The 24,709-nt window shown below is 47.6% G+C and overlaps 1 protein-coding gene across 1 annotated transcript; it reads left to right on the top strand.

Annotated features, from left to right (window-relative positions):
- The first annotated feature begins 15,190 nt into the window (after positions 1–15,190).
- Positions 15,191–19,632, top strand: LOC125534842 (uncharacterized). The gene is made up of 5 exons (XM_087542927.1): positions 15,191–15,248; positions 18,373–18,428; positions 18,950–19,199; positions 19,268–19,416; positions 19,548–19,632. The coding sequence occupies exons 1-5, from the start codon at positions 15,191–15,193 to the stop codon at positions 19,623–19,625; spliced, it is 591 nt and encodes a 196-aa protein (XP_087399053.1). The 3' UTR covers positions 19,626–19,632.
- Positions 19,633–24,709: the final 5,077 nt, after the last annotated feature.

The following is a 24,709-nucleotide window of genomic DNA, read 5'->3' on the forward strand; positions in this document are numbered from 1 at the left end:
CAAAATAATTAAGGGGGAACCAAACCAATGAGAAGAAGAAGCGAAATTAAACGAATGTAAATGTACCATGTCGAGCCTCGTCATCGGAGCTACTTGGTCCGACGCTAGCTTCTGGTCTGCCGCCGGCATGCCGCCGCACGGCCACGGAGAAGGAGAAGGCAGCAGTAATAGCACAACAAAGGCCGCCGCGATCGCCACTCCAAGAAAGAAGCCCAAGAAATTTCATGTCCCAGCGCGTACATGACAAACTGGGATCCTCGACCGACAGCGAGTGGAGTATGTTCGAATTCAGAGCACATGCTGGGCAGCCGACGAACTGAACTTGTGTTATATAGACGGTGAACTGGATTGGAGGCACGCAACATCGGGAAGCCATTTACTGATAGGTTCCAGGATTTCATATGATCTTCTGTCAGGAGAGAAGAATGAAAAGAAAATCCAGAGACGTTATGGCATATCATTACCGTTGATGAGGTTTGACATTGTGGCATGTGTGTAGTCTCCCCCGTGATGCATGCCGTCTCCCTGTGGACCCTGAAACACGAGAGAGCCTATGTTTTTCTTTTTCTTTTTTGTGTGTGAATGCTTGTGCTTGGAGCAAACCGAAGAATTCTATTGTCGTCAAGGAATCACTGATCGAGATTGCCTCGAGATTCGCTATCTGCCACGTTAAGTATGGTCAACCAATTCATGCCAAGACAGATATATATACCCGCTAGAAAAAGAGAGATATAAAATTTCCTTTTTTTAGATCAAGATATATATAATTTACCTTTTTAGGGAAAGATATAGAGGTAAATACATCACTGATGCTTAAACTTGCCACGAATGTGTACTTTGGTGTTTGAACTTGTAAAATACATTGAACTGGTTCCGTAACTTGACATGGACGTGCATATACAGTTCAAATCTTGTTTTTGTACGTCCATGACGCCGATGAGGCACTCGATGTAAGGGCATCTCCAGCCGTTGGCCCCCCAGGAGGGGCAAAAAATCGCCCCCTGGGGGCGCACCGGCGCTAAACCGCGCACTAGGGGCGTGATGCCCCCCAGTCGCGCCCCCCCACGGATTTTTAAAATGTTCAAATTCGGCGCAAACACAACGCAAACACGGGCGAGTTTATTCAAATTTAAACATATTTTACAAAAAAAAAACTACCGCGGGCTACCCCCGCCGTCTCCCTCGCCGCCCGCCTCGCCGCCCGCCCACGCGGTTCTACATGCCGAGGAGGCTGTAGAACCGCGTGTAGTCACCGCCGCCGTCGTCATTGCCCCCGCCTACGCCTCCGCCGTCCCTGCTGCATCCCTCCCCCGGTTGGCGCGGCAGGTTGGACGGTCCGGGGGCGTCGTCGTCGTCGCTATCGAGGACGACGGCACCGTCCTCGTCCTCGCGCTCACGTCTGCGGGCGGCGATCTCCTCCAGGGCCCGGTGCTGCCGGACCATCTCCTCGCGCACGTAGTCGTCGCGCGACCACCGCATGGCGTCCTCGTCGGAGTAGCCGCGCCGGGCTATCTCCTCGTACTCCGGGGGGAGGCTGGACTCCACCTTGGGCTCGATGAGGGCGCCGGAGCTGCGGGTACGCGCGCTGACAGGCGTGTCCTGGGCTCCGACTTGACGGGGCGGAGGTGTAGGCAGGGAGAGCCGCCGGAGCTGCGGGTACGCGCGCTGGCAGGCGTGCCCTGGGGCTCCGGCTTGACGGGGCGGAGGTGGAGGCAGGGAGAGCTGCCGGACGAGGAGGAGGACACCCCGGTCTTCATGCGCCTCGGCGTCCAGGAGCTTCTCCGGCGGCGTGAGAAGGACGGGGGAGCGGGGTACTCGAGGCGCGGCGTGTTGCCGCCCTCGATGTACTCGAGGACGGCCTCCAACGTGCGGCCGGGCACGCCCCACCACCGGCGCCGACCATCGGAGTTGAGCCTGCAGGAGGGCACGACGCCGTTGGTGGCCTCGAGCTGCTCGGCGTGACGGCGGCGGAAGTAGGGCTCCCAGAGCAGGCTGTCGATGACGTACCGTGGCCCCTTCCTCGCTGCCCGTGGCAGGGACGCGCGGATGCGTGCGATCTCCGCACGCCGCGTCGCCCCGGTGGGTGGTGGTGGCACCGGCACGCCGCCGGCGCTGATCCTCCAAGCCCCGGGCACCCGCATGTCCGGCGGGACCGAGTACTCGGCCTCGAAAAGGAGGCGAGCCTCGTCCTCGTGCAGATGACGGCGCCCGAATCCGTTCGCCGCCGCGTCGTCGTCTGGGAAACGCTCGGCCATGCTTTCTCAACTGGTGACGGCGAGAGGAGGAAAGGGGGAGAAATGAGCGCGTCGTCGATGGATGATCGGGGTGAGTCTCTCCGGCGCGCTTGCAGTCGGCTTTTATAGGCGGAGACGCCGCGTGGTAGGCTTGGCCGACGCGTTACGCGTGGCGTGATTGCGTGGCGGCCGAGGGACGCGCCGCCCAGTCTTCACTGTGCCGCCCGTGAGGCATCAATGGAGGTTGACCGGCGCTGCAGCTTTGGTATTGATTCGCTGCGGGAAACGAGGCGATGAGGATGACGAAGGGGCGAGAAGAGGGTAGAGTCGCTGACGCGGCGGGCCCGCGGCTCTTGGTGCCAAAAACGATTCGCCCGGCGCCCCCGAGCGACCCCCAGCGCGCCGGGTTCGGGTTGGGTCCGCCGGCGCCAATTTCGGTCCGAGCCGGCGAAAACTGGGCTCTTGGGGGTGCAACTGGGCCGATTTTTTGGCGCCGGCGGACGAAAAGACGCCTGGGGGGCCTTCTTGGAGGCGCGGCTGGAGATGCCCTAAGGGACAAGGCGTGTGGCCTGTTTTTTTAGAAAAACCTCTAGAATAAAAAAATCTTACAAAAAGTCCCTCAGAGAGAAACTGATATATTGCAAAAAAATCTATTAATCTATTAATAAATGAATTGGTCCGGGGTTTGAAACCTGCGTGTGCCTAGCCAATCTACCCGTTCAAATTTAGTGTCAGGAAAGGACTCATACACTTTATAAACATAAAACTGAACAACATAAATTAAAAAAATTATTCCAGCAATATAGTGCCACTGCTTTGAACCTGCAACCAGGGGCTATATAGTGGCCGCATGTACCACTATAACCGACGACGTTGAATGGTAAAATAATTAATTTAGGTTTATAACATAACGAGCCCGTGTGGGTAAAATGGACCACTATGTGGATCAAGTTTCAACGGGTTTGTTCTTTTTCATTTCATTTTTTAGAAAGAAGTTAATTATTATCACGTGCAAACAATATACATATATGTAATACAAATTATGTTAAAACGTTCATATAATTTCATAGAATACCTACGCAGTAATTTAATAGAGATACACATAATAAAATTATGAATTAGAATAAAATTTATAATTTGAAAAAATGTTTGTAATTCTAGAAACATTCATATATTTAAAAAAATCATATAGTTTTAATTTTTCACATTTTTAATAAACTATTTATGCAGTATATCAATGTGTTCATCCTTTAACAAAGAAATGTGTTGTTTTAAAAAGTTTATATAGTATATAAGTTTGTGTGTGTTTCTAAAAAAAATACAAGCCTAGTGTGCCATTAGACTGCGTATCCCTACATGAATAATACCAGAATCATATAAACATTTTAAGCATTCATAAATATTTTCAATTTAGAATATGTTTAAAATAACATATGAATTATTTTTCAAATGGCACGAAGATTTTTGCATTATTTTGAAATTATGTATGTTATACAGTCATAAAGAGTACTTGTACTTTTGATATATGACAACTCATTGGTTGGAGTGGCATCGGTGCTTGGTCTACAAGCTTTGTTCTGATGTTCGGGTCACAGATCTGGTGTTGTTTTTGCTGGATTATTAAATTCTATTTATTTTGTTTGGCCAAATATTTATAAAGGTTACGAATCATTAAATATCAGCAAATGTGAAGTTGTCGAGTGGCTAGCCGCGTGCACTTGACTGGTATGTCGTTGGTTTGATCCAGCACACCCGTTTTAATTTTTATCTTATAGTTATACTCCTAGTTTTTATTTTACAATTTGTCAGTTTCATCGTGAGGGCCTTTTTGGTAAGAAAATAATTCTGGAGGTTTTCCCACAAAAAACAGGCCACACACCCTTGTCAATGACAGTGGGCCCCATGGCATGCTGGCGTGCCTTCTCAGCTTCACGGACATATACAAACGCCATTTGAACCGTATATGCACGTCCATGCCAAGTTATTGAACCAGTTCAATATATTTTGCAAGTTCAGGCACTGAAGTGCACATCCATGACAAGTTCAAGCACCACGGGTGTATTTACCTCAAAGATATACTCCTATATAATTTGTAGTACTAGTACTTGGTACGATTCCATATAATATAAGAATAGAGTCCTCTTTCAGAGAGAGAAATAAATATGATGTTTGCATCGGTGTCATAAATTGCATGAATTTATGTCCACTGGTCTATCGTAGTCCAGAGTCAGAGTCGGCACACGTGAACAGATCGAGTTGTCCGTAATATCGATCGATCAATGGATCCTCTCGCCGACACCGTCGAAGCACCCCTGGACGTGCAAGCCTGCGAACCTGATGATCTCATCCCGATAGTCAAGAACCACGACCATTGCTTCAATATCGCCGCCGAAAGCAACCACGTCGCCGCCTCCACCGATACCGACTTAGACGCCCCTGCCGCCATTGACGATGGTGTCCTGCCCCTCCAAGTTGATGCTTCCGTCGACGAAGGCGTCCAGCTCCAGGACGCCACCACCGGTGACAACGACGACGACCTCCTGTCTTTGGACATGCCAGCAGGAGGTGGACCTCTCGCCGTCATCGGCACAGACGGCAGCGATGACGACGACGATGATGGCGAGGAGCCTGACAACACCGACCTGGACTATGATAGCTATTTATATGACTATGCCGTCCTTGGAGATGGAGGTGGAGGTGGCGGTGACGGCGTCCAGCTTCAGGACGTCGCCACTGGGGATAACGAGGACCTCCTCTCCTTAGAGTTGCCGGCAGGAGGTGGACCTCTCGCCGCCATTGCAGCAGATGACGACGACAGTGACAGCGACACTGACAGTGAAACCGACGGTGACGACGACAGTGACAACGACAGCGACGACGACGAAGTGCCCAACAAAACCAAGCTACGCTTCGACTATGATAAAATGCGGACTCTCGTCGGCTCCAGACAAGGGAGACCTGATCCCGTCGACAAGGACAAGGGCGACGGCGGTGAACTGATGCTCCGGGACCTCGCCGCCACCTCCAACGACGGTGTCTTACCTCTAGAGGTGCTCTGCGACATCCTAGTGCGCCTCCCAGCCAAGACGGTCTGCCGCTTCCGCTGCGTCTCCACCTCATGGAGCTCCCTCCTCCGCCACCCAGGCTTCATCACCGCCCACAGGGCCCGCCACTACCGTCCCCTCATTGCCGCCACCGTGCGCCTGGATTCCAGCAATGACATGGCGATGTGCGTCAACCTCCTAGACTTGTCCGGCAACGTGGTCAAGATGATACGAACCAGCGCCGCCGTGACCCAATGCTCCCTCTACGGCATGTGCGCGCACGGCGAGCTCGGCTGCCTCGTCGGAAGAACGGACCGGCGTCTGCGCGTGCTCGACGTGGCCACCATCGCCGCGGCCGCCTTTCCGCCGCTTCCCCGTGGTGCCCTGGCGTGCACGCTCGGGAGGGTGCCCTCCACGGGAGAGTACAAGGTCCTAACCATCGTCCCCGAGACACGATCTTTACGGGGTCGTCCTTGTAACGTCCAGGTCGGCATGGTTCTGACCCTTGGAAGCAGCGGCGGCGGCTTCTGGAGGAAGAGGGGAAGCCCTCCGGTCATGGTGGGTCGACGGCACAGGGACGTAGCCGTCGTTAAGGGGGTCGCCTACTTCTCCGTGGAGATGAAGTACGACATTGAAGAAGAAGATCGCTGGACGGTGGGGTTGGACCACGACCTTGATCTAGAAGATCACTCGATGGTGGGGTTCGACCTGGAGACCGAGAAATGGCAGTCGGAGACCTTCTTCGCACCCCCGGCTAGCGAATGGGCCCCGGCTAACGAGGACGATGCCCACAGGCATGTGGACTACAATGACATGAGCTTGGCCGAGATCAATGGTTTCCTGGCCGCGGCTCACCACGACAAAGAGGCCTCCGTTGTGAAACTTTGGTTCATAATGTACGTGGGTACGCAAACTAGTATGTGGTTCTCACTGTACAAGATCCCCATGACAACTGGGCACGGGTATAGCTTCGACAAGCCATTGCTGGTGCTGGGCGATGGGAAGATCGTCGTCTGGTCGTCGATGGATGGGTCCCGTGACGGCGTGCCGCAGATATATGATCCGAGGACGGACATGTTAACACAGGGGGCGGTGACGCCGAACTGCTACGCCGTCGGCCCCTACACGGGATGCCTGCTGCGTGCTGGGAGCGCAAATCCTCGTAGGTACAAGACGCTCGAGTTGCTGAACGCAGGGAGTTCATATGGCCTCAGCAAGAAGATTGAGCATGGCACTAGCTAGTTGCCCCGAGCACTGTAGTTAGTGTGTATTAGCTATAGCTTCAAAATAGTTGGTACTGTAGTAACTAATATAGTAAAAAAAACTATTGCCTGAGTTGGTTGCAAGTTGCAACAAAATATACTTTTTTATAATAATGTGTAGAACTTGATGGTTTATCTTTTTCTTTGAGCTAACTTTGCTTTCTTCTTACGCAACACCTTGTACCACTCCAAAAGAAGAAAATAATAGAAACATATTTCTGTCCGTGTTTGTATCTGTTAATTATCTGGGCAATTCTCTTCTTCTTAATTAATCGATGAGTCAAGGCTTTTTTTTTGCCTCCGTTTCGGAAAACATATCTTCTCTATTTGTTGCCATGGCATAGATCTTCAGGACATCTTCTCCGCATTCCCTGCCAATATGTTGCTACCTTCCCACGACGGTACCTAGGGCTACCCTACACTTTCGCCGCCTTGGCAAGATCGATTATCAGGGCCTCATTGAAAAGATTGCCAGTAGATTGCTGAGATGTCTTGGAAAGAACCTTAGGAAGCCTGGTAGAGTCACCATGGCCTAGTACATCCTCACCGCAATTGTCGCCTTCGATATAACAGCACTGAACCCGCCCAAGTGGTCACATGGATAACTAACAAGATCACGCACGGGTTTTGTCTAGCAGAAGAATGATCAGAGGCATAAATCCAGAGGGCACTCCCTTGTGAACTGGAAGTCGGTGTGCCACCCAAAAAGGCTTGGGGGCCTTGGAATCACTTACATTGACCGCTTGGGGAGGGCTTTGCGCCTTCCTTGGCCTTGGTTGCAATGGACCGACCCTGATAGGCCTTGGGTGTGCTGCCAACTCCCTTGTGACCAGGCAGATATGGATCTCTTTCGTGCTTCCACCACTATTACCTTGGGGAATGGGCGTAAGGCGTTATTCTGGCATGACAACTCAAGTGGAAAGGATTCCCTCAAGACACTCGTGCCTGAGCTCTACAAGACTGCTTATGGTGAGTAGTCTACATGTGGTTTGTTTGTATCGATTTTCATCCAGTTTTTAGTTAATTAATTGCATAGTTCTCTTCTTCTTGATTAATCAATGAGACAAATCTTTGCCTCCGTTTCAAAAAAAAAAACTAACGCCATATTTTTGTACGCAATGATCCTCGTCTGTCTGCTCGCATGATTCTTCAAGCACCCGAGGCTTGCCACGTTAGAAGTGCCGAACGTTCACGCTACCCGTCGCGACCACGAACGATCAGCCCACTCGCCCATTGTGTCGAGTTTTTACACGCACTTACCCACTTCTTCCCCAACTGACTCAGCCAGTCTCCTCATTTCTCCTATGTTTTCCTCTCCCCTCTAGAGCTCCACGCGAGCGACGATGCTCGTCGTGGTGCTTCGCAATTGGGCGAGATTCAAAGGCCACCTGCCGCAAACGCTTTCATCCAGCTCCACCGCACCGGCATTGCGTCGGAGTTCGAGGTATGTTGTGCCGCGCACCACCATCCTCTGTGTTTATCCGCTTTTCGTCGTCGTGTGTGTCCTGCGCGTTTTCCAACTAGGTCGAGTTGCCGTAATGGAGACGGCTGCTTGACGGCGATTGCGTAGTGTTTGCTCAGATTGCAGCGGTTTTGTGGTTTGGTGTCGCTGGCACATGGGCAGCAGTGCGGGGGTAGGATTTTGGTGGTTGCAGTCGCCACGCTGGGAACAACCTCCGAGGTTGAGGGTTTTTCTCGTTCTGCGGCAACGAGCATCGTCGGCTAGATCATCATTCGAGGCATTTGGTGGGCATGGAAATTTAGCTGTCATTGGGGCAATTTACCCTCATCTTTGTTGTGCTCCCATTCTGCTTGTGTAATTGTAGGATTTTTTTCCCTTTTTGTCCATGGTGTGGTTGATTGTACTTCTTGTAGTGCTACTTTTATGCAGCTTGGTTACTTCTGCCATGTCCAGATGTGTGTGATATATACCTTGGTTGCTATGCTCATGTGCCCTTTTTATGTTGAATGCAATGGAAGCCATGCTCATTTTAGCTTTGGAATGTTGTTGCACGTTTTTGCCATGTTGTCATTTTTTTACTAGTTCTCTTCAATTCAAAAATTTCCATGTGTTCCAATTTAGTGTTGGGGAACGTAGTAATTTCAAAAAAATTCCTACGCACACGCAAGATCATGGTGATGCATAGCAACGAGAGGAGAGAGTGTGATCTACGTACCCTTGTAGATCGACAACGGAAGCGTTAACTTGGTTGATGTAGTCGTACGTCTTCACGGCCCGACCGATCAAGCACCGAAACTACGGCACCTCCGAGTTCTAGCACACGTTCAGCTCGATGACGATCCCCGGACTCCGATCCAGCAAAGTGTCGGAGAAGAGTTCCGTCAGCACGACGGCATGGTGACGATCTTGATGTACTACTGTCGCAGGGCTTCTCCTAAGCACCGCTACAATATTATCGAGGACTATGGTGGAAGGGGGCACCGCACACGGCTAAGAATATGATCACGTGGATCAACTTATGTCCTTAGGGGTGCCTCTTGCCTCTGTATATAAAGGTTCAAAGGGGGGGGCGGCCGGCCAAGAGGAGGCGCGCCAGGAGGAGTCCTACTCTCCTTTCCTAGTTGGAATAGGATTCGCGGAGGGGGGAAAGAGGAGAGAGAGGAGGAAGGGGGGCCGGCCCCCTCTCCTTGTCCTATTCGGACCAAGGGGGGGAGGGGCGCACGGCCCATATCTGGCCACCTCTCCTCTCTTCCACTAAGGCCCACTAAGGCCCATATACCTCCCGGGGGGGTTCCGGTAACCTCCCGGTAATCCGGTAAAATCCCGATTTCACCCGAAACACTTCCGATATCCAAACATAGGCTTCCAATATATCAATATTTATGTCTCGACCATTTCGAGACTCCTCGTCATGTCCGTGATCACATCGGGGACTCCGAACAACCTTCGGTACATCAAAACGCATAAACTCATAATATAACTGTCATCGAAACCTTAAGCGTGCGGACCCTATGGGTTCGAGAACAATGTAGACATGACCGAGACACGTCTCCGGTCAATAACCAATAGCGGGACCTGGATGCCCATATTGGTTCCTACATATTCTACGAAGATCTTTTATCGGTCAGACCGCATAACAACATACATTGTTCCCTTTGTCATCGGTATGTTACTTGCCCGAGATTCGATCGTCGGTATCCTATACCTAGTTCAATCTCGTTACCGGCAAGTCTCTTTACTCGTTCTGTAATACATCATCCCGCAACTAACTCATTAGTTGCAATGCTTGCAAGGCTTAAGTGATGTGCATTACCGAGAGGGCCCAGAGATACCTCTCCGACAATCGGAGTGACAAATCCTAATCTCGAAATACGCCAACCCAACATGTACCTTTGGAGACACCTGTAGAGCTTCTTTATAATCACCCAGTTACGTTGTGACGTTTGGTAGCACACAAAGTGTTTCTCTGGCAAACGGGAGTTGCATAATCTCATAGTCATAGGAACATGTATAAGTCATGAAGAAAGCAATAGCAACATACTAAACGATCGGGTGCTAAGCTAATGGAATGGGTCATGTCAATCAGATCATTCAACTAATGATGTGATCCCGTTAATCAAATAACAACTCTTTGTCCATGGTTAGGAAACATAACCATCTTTGATTAACGAGCTAGTCAAGTAGAGGCATACTAGTGACACTCTGTTTGTCTATGTATTCACACATGTATTATGTTTCCGGTTAATACAATTCTAGCATGAATAATAAAATTTTATCATGATATAAGGAAATAAATAATAACTTTATTATTGCCTCTAGGGCATATTTCCTTCAGTCTCCCACTTGCACTAGAGTCAATAATCTAGATTACACAGTAATGATTCTAACACCCATGGAGCCTTGGTGCTGATCATGTTTTCCTCGTGGAAGAGGCTTAGTCAACGGGTCTGCAACATTCAGATCCGTATGTATCTTGCAAATCTCTATGTCTCCCACCTGGACTAGATCCCGGATGGAATTGAAGCGTCTCTTGATGTGCTTGGTTCTCTTGTGAAATCTGAATTCCTTCGCCAAGGCAATTGCACCAGTATTGTCACAGAAGATTTTCATTGGACCCGATGCACTAGGTATGACACCTAGATCGGATATGAACTCCTTCATCCAGACTCCTTCATTCGCTGCTTCCGAAGCAGCTATGTATTCCGCTTCACACGTAGATCCCGCCACGACGCTCCGTTTAGAACTGCACCAACTGACAGCTCCACCGTTTAATGTAAACACGTATCCGGTTTGCGATTTAGAATCGTCCGGATCAGTGTCAAAGCTTGCATCAACGTAACCGTTTACGATGAGCTCTTTGTCACCTCCATATACGAGAAACATATCCTTAGTCCTTTTCAGGTACTTCAGGATGTTCTTGACCGCTGCCCAGTGATCCACTCCTGGATTACTTTGGCACCTCCCTGCTAGACTTATAGCAAGGCACACATCAGGTCTGGTACACAACATTGCATACATGATAGATCCTATGGCTGAAGCATAGGGAACATCTTTCATTTTCTCTCTATCTTCTGCAGTGGTCGGGCATTGAGTCTGACTCAACTTCACACCTTGTAACACAGGCAAGAACCCTTTCTTTGCTTGATCCATTTTGAACTTCTTCAAAATCTTGTCAAGGTATGTGCTTTGTGAAAGTCCAATTAAACGTCTTGATCTATCTCTATAGATCTTTATGCCTAATATGTAAGCAGCTTCAGCGAGGTCTTTCATTGAAAAACTCTTATTCAAGTATCCCTTTATGCTATCCAGAAATTCTATATCATTTCCAATCAGTAATATGTCATCCACATATAATATCAGAAATGCTACAGAGCTCCCACTCACTTTCTTGTAAATACAGGCTTCTCCAAAAGTCTGTATAAAACCAAATGCTTTGATCACACTATCAAAGCGTTTATTCCAACTCCGAGAGGCTTGCACCAGTCCATAAATGGATCGCTGGAGCTTGCACACTTTGTTAGCTCCCTTTGGATCGACAAAACCTTCCGGTTGCATCATATACAACTCTTCTTCCAGAAATCCATTCAGGAATGCAGTTTTGACATCCATCTGCCAAATTTCATAATCATAAAATGCGGCAATTGCTAACATGATTCGGACAGACTTAAGCATCGCTACGGGTGAGAAGGTTTCATCGTAGTCAACCCCTTGAACTTGCCGAAACCCTTTTGCGACAAGTCGAGCTTTGTAGACAGTAATATTACCGTCGACGTCAGTCTTCTTCTTGAAGATCCATTTATTCTCAATTGCTTGCCGATCATTGGGCAAGTCAACCAAAGTCCACACTTTGTTCTCATACATGGATCCCATCTCAGATTTCATGGCTTCAAGCCATTTTGCGGAATCTAGGCTTACCATCGCTTCTTCATAGTTCATAGGTTCATCATGATCTAGTCATAAGAACATGTATAAGTCATGAAGAAAGCAATAGCAACATACTAAACGATCGGGTGCTAAGCTAATGGAATGGGTCATGTCAATCAGATCATTCAACTAATGATGTGATCCCGTTAATCAAATAACAACTCTTTGTCCATGGTTAGGAAACATAACCATCTTTGATTAACGAGCTAGTCAAGTAGAGGCATACTAGTGACACTCTGTTTGTCTATGTATTCACACATGTATTATGTTTCCGGTTAATACAATTCTAGCATGAATAATAAAATTTTATCATGATATAAGGAAATAAATAATAACTTTATTATTGCCTCTAGGGCATATTTCCTTCATTTAGATGTGTGAATTTGTATACCTTTTTACGATGTTCTTGTGTATGCAGAAGATTTTTGTTCTCTCTCAGTTTTTCCATGTGTTCATGTGTAGATGTGTGATTTGTATAACTTTGCTGCCATGCTCTTATGTACGCAGAAGATTGTTCACTTCTAAATATTTCATGGCATCATGCATTGTGATTTCTTCACATTTTTTCCATGCATATATGTACTATTGTTTTCACCGCAAATTTGCCATGTCATTTTGCATGTGTGATCTTTTCAGAGTTTCTTCTTTTGTTTTGGCATGCTGTTATATGTGCACTAATTTGTTAAATGCAAAGTTTGCCATGCCATCATGTATGTGGTTTGCTTACTATTTGCCATCCTATCATCTTGCCATAGATTTTCTTTTGGCAACTTTGCCATTATATTATATGATGTGGTTTACTACATTCTTGCTATTTCCAGTCTTTTGTTTTTTATGAGGGGATGGAGGGGTTGTCAAGGTTCCAGAATTGAACTTATTTATATACTTTTTGTTTTGGAGAATTTCCATATTTAAACTCATATATCTCTCTTGTCATGTGCAGGCTTATTTCATCAAGGCCGACTGACGATGATGATAATTTCATGCCGGCGAGAAGGAATGATGTGGCGGGCGGCAAACAGATTTTAAAGGAGGCATTGATACCTTTTTCGTCTGTTCAATTGGAAAAATTAACAATGAAGGGTGCTAGTTTTACTTGTTCCTATGTTTCATGCCAAACTTTTTCCTTACTTTCTGTTGTTTCCCCGTATACACCACGGTAATTTCTAACACCCCTCTGATTAGGCTTTGCACACCCCCTCTGTTTTTATTTTGATTTTTCTAGTATTCAAATAACACATATCTTTACCTACTAATAAACCAACTATTGCTTCTGGACGTCCGTCGTGGCCGTTTTTGCAAAAAAGCCCCTATTGTTTGTTGAATTCAACCCGCAGTCCTATATTAAGTGAGTTCCTAAGAAAACGTTTCATTTTTGCAAAAGAGCCCCTACATTAGTTGGAATTCAGCCCGCAGTCAGTCCTTATATTCCTTATCCATTCCCAGAGTCCACCGCCGGCCACTCGCCGCCGCTTGGTGCCGGCATCCACGGCGCCGCTCCACGACCCCTCGCACCCGCCGTCGCCGGCAGCCACCAGCATGCCACTATTCTTTTTCCTCTCATCCTCCCCTTCGCGCCTGCGTCCCTCCATCGTCGGCGAGGACCACCTCCGGCCTCCCCTTCCTCTGCTCCGCCTCCTTACCTCGCGCCCGAGTGCCGCTCCTGCAGCACCTCCGCCGTCCGCCTCTGTTTCCGGTGCCCCGTCGTCGCGGGACCTCCCCTCGCACGGCATGCTGCTGCTTCCCCTCGCCCAGTCCCGTGCGCCTCATGCCTCCGCGCAAGCGCGCCGCGCCCCGAGCTCCATCCTGCCCGCTTCGCCCACGCCTCCTCCTTTCGTCACTGTCCGCGACCTCCTCTGCTCGCGCATGACCATCTCGTTGGCCTCCCCTGCTCAAGCGGGCCAACCACCAGGGACGACGGGGCTCCTATGGCCGCCGGTGTCAGGAGAAAGAAGGGTGGCGGCGCTCCTGGCGACGAGCAGCAAGCGAAGGCGAGGAGGTGGCGGTGTTCTTGGTGGTCGCCGGCGTGGCGAGGGCCCGAGGAGTCGCCGGCGCGCGCATCGGGCGCGGTCGGAGCAGAGGAATGCAGGTCGTGCTCGAGCGCAAGTCCCGTGTCCAATTTGGATTGATTTTAGACCGTGTCCTTGTCGGACACAAGTCAATGGAGTGCTGAACCCGGATTGCTGTTTTTTGGTATGAGAAGGAAGGGTACTCAGCCGTAATCTCCATCAGATCAATTTTGGAGGAACATCTAATGTCGCCGCCGAGTTCGCCGGAGGAAGAAGCGCCGAGTTTGCCGGAGGTACAAGAACAATCAGGCTACCATGGAAGTTCAGCTTAATCAGGCATCCTCAATCCTCCATGGAGGCAGTAATTAGTCAGGCATCTGATCTTGGTTAGTTTTACAACATCACAAAAAGAAGATATGAAATTTCATGTTACACATCGAGATACATAGTACTAAGGTCAACTGACTATTATGTAGCTGGAGATGCTCGCCGGAGCACCTCCTACCTCTCTCTCGCTCTTGTTCTCTCACTCTGGACACAGACGAAAAAGAACATAAACAAGTGGTTTTTGTGCAGCCCAAGTTCTGTTGTTTTTCTGCTTATCCTTTTATTCAGCGATCTAAAGTGATGTCGTGATGCTTGCAACAACCCCATCGTGCCCGTGCCATCCCACAGGCGAAGTCATGCAGCTGGCTTCCTACATATTCGCACGGAACACACAACGATCGTGCCCTCGTGCTCTAACAGAAAAACTGAAACTGAAGAACTCTGAAACTACTGAACTTTCTGAAGAAAACTTACACCTATCGACTAGACTGCTCTGGCAGTACTTAAAGAGGGAATCTGAGCATAGCATTACTTCCTAGCAGGCAGCAGGGGCTGCAACTTTTTTTTGCTGGGAGTCGTCTTACCTTCTGAAAATATTTGCTTGCTTGTCACTGTTTGAATTTGCTTGGTTATTCTTCAGTCATAGTGCTTTATGGATTTCATAATCTATCTACGCCCTACTAATATAGTACTAATGAATTCCAATTGCATGCTGAAATCATTCTGATGTTGCTCCTGACTGAAATTGGTTCAGTCATAATTGGCTCATTGCTTCAGTTTATAGGTCTAGCTAAGAATTTGTTTTCTGCTAATGGTCTAGCATTGTATTAATTTGTTGTATACATGCTGATTTTGAATTTTTGCATCGATTGATAGAATTTTGTCCAAACTAAAATGTTGTTGTTCAAGTGTAGGATAATTAGTTTTGATGTCTCTGTTGTGTGTGCACGTGAAGGTGCCAAAGGCGTCTGGTAGAACTCAAGTGGATGCCTGTAGCGATCCGACCCGAATGGATCAAGTCTCTGTGCTTAAGTGTCATCCCTGGATCGGTATGCTGACACACACAGTACTCGAGGATTTATAACAGAGGTAAATCACATGTATAAGTAACGTAAATACTATTACCTCAATCCAAATAGCGGAAGTAACAAGGTTGTGGATTCCCATCAACACCAACGACAAAGTTGAGTGTAGAAATCGTAACCCTAACGTATCACTTACTCGCCGTAAGAAATCCTGCAACATGAGACGTTGCAGCCACAAAGGGTCAGTACATGGAATGTACTGGAAATTCACACCATAGAGAATGATGAATAAAGGCTATCACTACATGCATATTTGGCTGGTGGCAAAGCTCTATGGTTATAGGGTTTTGCGTAAAGCCAATTTTTCCCTACTGCAAAGGAATAAATTTTATTTAACTATCATGGTGGTTGTTAAACATTGAGAATGGTTGACAGCATTCTTAATCCCAATTAAATATCATCATTAAAACCCAACAATATTCATTTAAAGTAACGTGATGAGATTCACATGATAATCCAGGTACTAGATACTCAAGATGTCCATAACCGGGGACACGGCTAATCATGATTAGTTTATACACTCTGCAGAGGTTTGCGCACTTTTCCCCACAAGACTCGATCGCCACCTTTTGGTTTCTCGCACTACATGGTGTTTGAGAAGACGGATGGCCGAGACATAGTCTTTCAGAAGCGCTAGCACCTTACGATGGATAGACCGTTACACCAACTTTCCCCTACATCTGCTAGTCTACCCTGTAAGAGTTCGCATGACTTAATCAACTATGCTAGAGCCCATAATAGCTTGTGGCTGCACAAGGAAGTTTCTAGTATGAATAATCTCATGATCCCTTTGAGCCTGGGTGGCGGTCCATAAAAAAAAGGCAATCCTGGTCTACCCAGGTGCCTAGACAGGCAATCCTGGAATACCCAGGTACCTCAATCCACCCAGATGTGTGTTTAAGTTGCCACCTTAAGTAAACCATTAATTAACAATTTCACATCTGTCATGAATACTCTCAAAACCCAATCCACTTCTACGAGTATAGCATGGCACTATAAGCATAACGTAATAGTAACTCCCAAGGTTTGAATGCAGGGCAATAGGTTCCTACCTCATCAACTAGTTCCCAATACCCACATGTTATCAATCCTACTCATGCAATGTTTGAGGGTGCAACTAATGCATAAAAACTGGGTATGAAAGGGGATATGATCAAAGTGTGAACTTGCCTGCAATGTTGATGAAGATGATTCGCACTCATAACTCTTGATAGTTCTACTCATCACACTCCGGTCAATCTATCATAATCAAGCAATAGTAACCACACATAAGCAATCACTCAAAAGATCAGAAAGAACGAAGAAGACGATTCGGAAAACATCAAAACCAAGCAAATAACTCTTGCAACATAAAACAATTTCTAACAGTACCAAAATTATGTGAATTTGGCCTTATCAGAAAGTTTAGGTCAAGAGCTTCGATTTGCAAAAAGAATCAACTAAATCGGAGTTACGAAACTCAAGTTATGATCAAACGAAGTTTGAATTCAAATCTGATCTAATTCAAATTTTAAACTTTTCAAAAACCTGTTTGAGTTGGATTAATGGATAGAGGGGATCGTAACGAAGACGTGAGCGTTGGTTTCATTGGATTTGGACTAACGAGTAAAAAGATGTGGTCGTTTGAAGTACAGAGACAAATCTGTAAAAGAAACTACTACAAATAGGTCCCTGGATAGAAAACTAAAGAAATAAAAGAAAAAAACTAAATAGTGAACGTTCGTTACCGATTGCTAACGAACGAAAATCGTTCGCTACCGAACTCTAGCTAACGAACGCTCACAAAATAACTAACCTAATATATAAAAACCGTTCTAAAAGAAAAACCGATCTATATATAAAAAACCAAAGAAAAACCGGGGTAGGTTAACTCGGTTTATACCGGTTCGAGGAAAAAGTCCGGCGGCAGCGGCATTAACTCCGACGGGTGGCGCGGCGAGACGACGGCGGATGCGGCGCGGGACTGTAGCGGCAGCGCGGCAGCGAGGCGAGCAGGCGGGGCGCGGCGCGGTGGCGGTGGTGCAGCGGCGGCGAGCGCAAGCGTTCGGCGGCGGCGGCGGCGATGCGAGAGCGGGAAGGAGAGAGAGGGGGCGAGGGGCGGCGGGGTTGGCCTTATAAGGGCGAGGGGAGGGGACGTGGTGGCGTGGAGGAGGGGAAAGGGAGGCGGCGGCGGCTTCCGCATGAGGAACGGCGGCGGCGATGGCGTGCGGGAGGCGGAGTCGGGGACGAAGGCGGCGGCGCGCTGGGCCTTGGCCTGGCTTCGGCTGGGCCGGCCCAGTCGGCAAAAGGGTTTTTAAAAAAAACATTTTTCCAGCAAAACAAAATAAACGCAAAAATAAATAAAATTTTACATAGGCATATAATATATCAAATTTTTTAGAAAAAGATTTTCTACGATATGAACATTTTTCTAGCATTAAATAAAATACACACAAAATCAGATAATTCAAAGAGTGCTACTGGTCTAATAAAATCCAACAAAAATCATTTTAAAAATACCAAAATGATTTCAAATTAATTTTTCTCCAATTTTCTAATGTAGGGAATCATGTTACCCTATTTTCCATATATTTTTTTTGGAGAAAAATAATTTGAATAAAACTCAAACAATTCCAAATTGAAAAATAATTTCAAAAGGACTTTGAATTTGATCCTTGAAACTCCCAACTCATATTTCATAATTTGAAGAAGTCATTTTATCTCCTCTCGTGAAAATCATTGAGTTGCTTAAAGTTTCTGAATTGGAAATATTTTCCAATGAAATTCAAATATTTTCAACACCCCTCGTCATTTAAATAATGGAAGAAGTCATGTCATCTTCTCTCTAGGGTTTTGTGATGAAAAGAATTTGAATTCACGGGGATCAAAAAGAAAAAGGTGAAAGTTTGGGAAAGTCCTTTTATTCCCTCTCATGTAACTTTCAAAAGGTTTCGAATTCACTCACTTTCAGTCAATCAATCAAACAATCAATCAAATCTATTTATTTATTATAACATTCCAAAATTTAGAATTTTGGGATGTTACAATGCCAAGGAGATTCGGCTACCGGACATGCCATTCAGTGATACCAACGTGCACACTGTAAGTCCCCCCCCTTCAAATTGCATAATTTCTATACATGTTGCTGTTGCTGTTGATTTTTTATTATTACTAGTTTGTCATACATAGACAACAGCTATTCTAGAATATCATCATCCAATTCTAAGTATATAGTTTTTAGTATATATGTAATAATTTGCAGTAGAATGTCCAGCAAACACATAGACGTGTATCAGGTGGCATATGTATTTGGATTAGGTAGTATTACATATTCATAAATGCCACACTTCAGTCAATAAATGAACTAGAAAGGTGGTACTGATCTTTTAGTCAGTTTTTCGTCAATGAGTAAATCAGTGCTCAAGATTACTTTTGCATCATATATAATACAAAATATATTTATGTGTCAGCATGTGCTTCCCTTGGTGGTGGCAACAGTAGCCTATTCTATTTGCTCCATATTTGATACAATTCCCTGTTGACTCTATCTTTGCACAATCTGAAATATTCTACAAACAAAATAATGGTTTGAGGCTTACCTTTTGTTTATGTTGTAACTGCAGAAAATAGATGACATCACTGAAATGAACATTGCAGAGGATTTGGATAACCGACCTTCAAAAAAAGCAAAAAATTCTAAAACAGGTGTTCTGGAGCCATCACCAATGTCACCAACTATGTCAACATCTTCTCCAATTTCTGAATGTTTTGAATCGATTGTGCTGGAATCAGTTTTACCATTACATGATGTTATGGAACCAGATTCAAATAAAGAGATCATAGTTGAAGAGAAATATGATTATCTACCACAAGGTATTTGTTTGATTTATTCTATGTACTTCTGTATTCAATATATTATTAAAGTATTTGATTTTTTGCAGACAATACATTGACCGATCATGATCTATGTGCTCATATAGCAATAGAGTCATCTTTCAGAAAACAATTGTTGGTTCAGATCGATGGAACTTCTGTGTTACAAAATCAGTTGATGTGTCTGCTAGATGAAAAAGAGTGGGTAAATGATGATGTAAGTAGTCAAACAGGAAAATGTTATTAATCAATGCATATATCTATTACTAATGTATCTGCTCATAAATGATGATGTGTCTGCTCATATATCTATTACTAATGTATTTAAAAATAATCTTAATTATATAGGTGATCAATGCATATATATGTTGTATGAAGGACCAAATACATGTCCAGAATGACAATAAAGTATATTTGAAGATATGATGGTGGTCCTGTGTATTGCTTGAAATTATCATGTAGTTTACTAGCAATTGCAGTGCTCTTATTATTTAATTTCCACAAATATGTTTCCCTCAATCTGAAGATTGGGAATAAACAGAGAATCACGACCACGTTGTTTTGGTGCTCCTCCTGGTTTGTGTGTTGCTTCCGATGGACGATGCTCTGTTTCTTCAGTGTGTGGCAACTCTTCATTAAGATTGGGAATAAACAGAGAATCACGACCACGTTGTTTTGGTGCTCCGGCGATCTACCCTATCTCCCTCGAGGCGTCTTCGCGGGTCATTGTCCTCCCTCCATGCCAACCATGGTGGTCTTCGTGCGCCGTTTGTCCTCCCTCTGCGGCAACTGTGGCGGAAAGCAAAAAATAAAACCAATTCAGAGACTATTCCATGAACCACTACTCTTGAATCAAACAAAGAACACTATGGTGGCTTCTTAATGACCAAAATTCAAACAGAAAGCAATAAACAGTGTAACATTAATTATCAAATTTGAATAAGTGTAACATTAATTATCATATTTGAATAAGTGTAACATTAATTATCATATTTGAATAAAAGAAAATGTTGCGTAAGGACACATGGAGCAGGTTTTGCAAGATTGTACGCGTTGCAACTCACGGGCATTAAAAAAAAGGAACAAACTCTTCCCAAGCAAACAACCATCTGTAAAAATTCCCTAGCAAAAATGCTCTAAAGAATATATGTAAAAAAATCTTTTTCCTAAAAAACTATTCTTTTTTAGGAAATGTTCCAATTTTCATAAAAACGTTAATTATTAAGTGTTCCAATTTTTATGAAAATCTTAACTTTTATTTAAAATAAGGAATTTTCCATGTTGAACCTTATTATGGGCGTTTATTAAAACTGGATATAAAAAATGATGCACAATGGCACATGTGTTTTTTTTTCGCCCGGTGCAACGCACGGGCATTTGTACTAGTCATTCTCAAATATGATTTTCGTATCTTCATCATACTCATATCATGTCATTTTAAGTGCACTATCACATGGCAAGTTTCTTTAAACACACATATAGCAATTTAACCTTATTTTAGTTTTGTACCATTCTCATATTCATGCAGCCTAGCCAGGGCAACAGGGCCTCACATGAACGTCTCACACGACATCACTTTAGATGTGACATAATTATGCACATTTAAATGAGCTCTAGTCACTTTAGAATAACCGGCCCTTGTTTGTGGTGGCCGGCTATGCTATAGAGTAGGAGGGGGTTGGATGCATCGCTGTCATATTGCATGAATTTGTGTCCAAAAACTATTGCGGGTTACCTTGCCGTACTCCCGATAGAGTTTTGAGTTGGCACGTGAACAGAATCAGTGTTGTTTTCTACTACTCGGCAGGAGCCGTACGTACGTACGTGTCAGGTTTGTATTACTATATACAGCAGCACTAGTACGTCGACCTTGTGCTGTGTATAAGTAGACGATCAGCACGTACGGAAGCTGCTCGATTCTTACTACTAGTAGTTTTCACGCCATCATCGATCCATGGATCCTCTCGTCGACACCGTGGAAGCGACCCTGGACGCGCAAGACAGCGGACCTGATGAGCTCGTCCCGGTCCCGATGGCCAAGGACGGCGACCTACTCTTGGATCTCGCCCCCGATACCAACGTCGACGTGGCCGCCTCCGTCGATGGCGACCTAGTCGTCGCTGCCGCCGTTGGCCATGGTGTTCTGCACCGGCAAGTTGCTGCCCCCATCGTCGATGATGGCGTCCTGCCCCTGGACGTGCCAGATAGCTCTGCCGGACCTCAAGTCCACGGCGTCCAGCTTCAGGACATCGCCACCGATGACAACGACCAAGACCTCCTGTCCCTGGACTTGCCAGCAGGAGGTGGACCTCTCGCCATCGTCCCCACAGAGGACGACGACCAGGACCTCGACGTGCCCGACAACACCGACCTGGACTATGGCTATGACTATGCCGTCGTTGGAGGTAACAGCGACGGCGTCCAGCTCCAGGACGTGGCCACAGCTGGTGACAACGACGACCTCCTGCCCCTGGAGTTGCCGCCGGCAGGAGGTGGAATCCTCACCGTCCTTGCCACAGACGGCGACAACAACGACGTGCCCAACAACACCCAGCCAGTCATTGACTATGACAAACTGCGGACTCTCGTCGCCGCATCCAAATACGGGGAACCTGATCCCATCGACATGGCCAAAGGCAACGGCGGCGAACTGATGCTCAGTGACATGGCCGCCACCTCCAACGACGGCGTCTTCCCTCTGGAGGTGCTGTGCGACATCCTACTGCGCGTACCAGCCAAGACGGTATGCCGCTTCCGCTGCGTCTCCACCTCGTGGAGTTCCCTCCTCCGCCACCCAGGCTTCATCACCGCCCACAGGGCCCGGCACCACCAAACGCTCATCGCCGCTACCGTGCGCCTGGACCACAGCAGCAACGACATGGCGATGGGCGTCAACCTCCTGGACATGTCCGGCAACGTGGTCAAGATGATACGAACCAGCGCCGCCGTGACACAGTGCTCCCTGTACGGTATGTGCGCGCACGGCGAGCTCGGCAGCCTCGTCGGAAGAACGGATCGGCGTCTGCGCGTGCTCGACGTGGCCACTGGAGCCGTGGCCGCCTTCCCGCCGCGGCCCCGCGGGGCCCCGGCGTGCACGCTCGGGAGGGTGCCCTCCACGGGAGAGTACAAGGTCCTGGCCATCGTCCCGGACACGTACGACCAGGTCAGCATGGTGCTCACCCTCGGAAGCAACGGCGGTGGCTGGTGGAGGGATAGGGGGAGCCCGCCGGTCATCGTGGGTAGACGGCAGAGCGACGTGGCCGTCGTCAAGGGGGTCGCCTACTTCTTCGTGGAGATGGAGGATGACCTTGAACCAGAAGATCCTCACTTGATCGTGGGGTTCGACCTCGAGACCGAAAAATGGCTGCCGGCCCCCATGTTCGCGCCGCCTGCACGCGAGGACCACGGCCACACACCTGCGCACCACCACGTCGACATGAGCCTGGCAGAGGTCAACGGCTTCCTGGTCGCGGCTCACCCCGACAAAGACGTCTCCGCCGTGAAGCTGTGGTTCATGATGGACGTCGATGCAGAGATAAGTCTATGGTTCCTACTGTACAAGATCCCCATGGCGGTCGGGCGCGAGTATAGCTTCGAGAAGCCACTGCGGGTGCTGGACGACGGGAAGATCGTCGTCTGGTCGTCGCCGCGGGGGACCCGTGACGGCGTGCCGCAGATATATGACCCGAGAACGAACACGCTAACACAAGGAGCGGTGACGGCGAACTGCTACGCCGTCGGCCCCTACACGGGATGCCTGCTGCGTGTTGGGAGTCCAAATCCTCGTAGATACAAGACGCTCGAGCTGCTGGGTGCTGGGAGTTCGCATGGCCACAGCAGGACGATCGAGTATGGCAGGTGCCGCGGCCGCACCCGCAGTAAGGAACTATTTGTCCAAAGCACTACAACTAGTGTGTATTAGCTTCAAAATAGGTGTTTATGAGTAGGAGTAGTAATGCTAGGCTACGGGCGTATTTTACAGACTTCATTATACGGGCAGAGGTGGAGCAAATCTGTTGGAAATAGTTTTTGCTGTTTTGCTAACGCATATCTAGATGTGCTCTAAATATTGCATATCTGAGTCCTATGTCATTGATTTTATGTTAAGATTCGTGTAAGCATTTTCTTTTGTCTTTTGTCTTTTTTTCTTTTTCTTTCTAGTTTGATTGAGTTGTTTAGATGTGCAATAACTAAAGCATGTGTCTTGGTTTGATTGTTTTTACATAAAAGTAGTTTGTAAGAATAGGATTTCTGATGCTGGTAATATTCTAGTGTTGGAACTTGAAAAAAAAATGTTTGGATTGCTTACCACGTGTGTCATGTGACGATTGTTGGAAGTTGGCACTAGTGTTTGTATCCGTGTCATATGTCATGTTGCATGGATTTATGTTGGACAAGTGCACAGACAGAGTTGCATATAAGTATGCAAAGATTGCAGGTTATAGTTACCTTATGTACCGTAGCTAGTCCAGAGTTAGAGTGAGCCACGCGAACAGAATCACCACTAGCTAGGAGACCGGCCGATTCATATTTTGCTATTGCACAAGTGCTACGTCCTTCTGCTGTACGTGTATACAAGTAGACGAGTCTCTTCTCCGTATGACAAAAAATTGTGCGCCTCGAAAAGCTTGTCGACTCGTTTCCACATACGAGCCACAAGTAACCCGGGGCCGATCAATCCATATGGACCCTCTCGTCGACGCCGTCGAACAGCCCCTCGACGTGCAAGCCGGCAGACCTGATGATCTCGTCCCGGTAGCCAAGGATGGCGACCTACTCTCCGATCCCGCTACCGAGACCAAAGTCACCGTAGCGGCCTCCATCGCCGGCGGCCTAGACGTCGCTATCGCCGTTGACGATAGTGTCATGTCCCTGGACATGCCAGATAGCTCTACCGGACCTCTCCACGACGTCGCCCACTGATGACAACGAAGCCGACGACGACAACCTCCTGTACCTTGAGGGGGTGCAGCTCCAGGAGGACGTTGACCTCCTCGACACCATCGGCAACGTGGTCAAGAAGATAAGGGGCCACACCGCCGTGGACCAGTGCTCCCTGCACGGGATGTGCGCGAACGGCGAGCTGGCCTGCCTCGTCGGAAGGATGGACCAGCGCCTCCGCGTGCTCGACATGGCCACCGGCGCGGCAGCCGCCTTCCCGACTGGCCACGCGGGGCCCTGACGTGCACGCTCGGGAGGGGGCCCTCCACAGGAGAGTACAAGGTCCTGACCATCGTTGTCCGCAAAAGGCGCAGTGTAGATGGGGTGATGTTTGGTACAACCAGGTGGCCCTGGCGCTGACCCTGGGAAGCAATGGCGGTAGGCGGTGGAAGAAAGAGGGAGCCCCGAGGTTATGGTGCGGAGGTGGCACGGCAACATGGCCGTCGTCAGGGGGGTCGCCTGCTTCCCCATGGAGTCCTGCCAGCACGGCCACGAGTCAGAAGAGCACGTGATCACGGGGTTCGACCTCGACACCGAAGCATGGCAGCCGTTTGCCTGGCGTGCGCGAG

The sequence above is a fragment of the Triticum urartu genome, chromosome 2A, assembly GCF_056163025.1.
Source record: "Triticum urartu cultivar PI428250 chromosome 2A, HENAU_Tu73, whole genome shotgun sequence".
Taxonomy (NCBI): domain Eukaryota; kingdom Viridiplantae; phylum Streptophyta; class Magnoliopsida; order Poales; family Poaceae; genus Triticum; species Triticum urartu.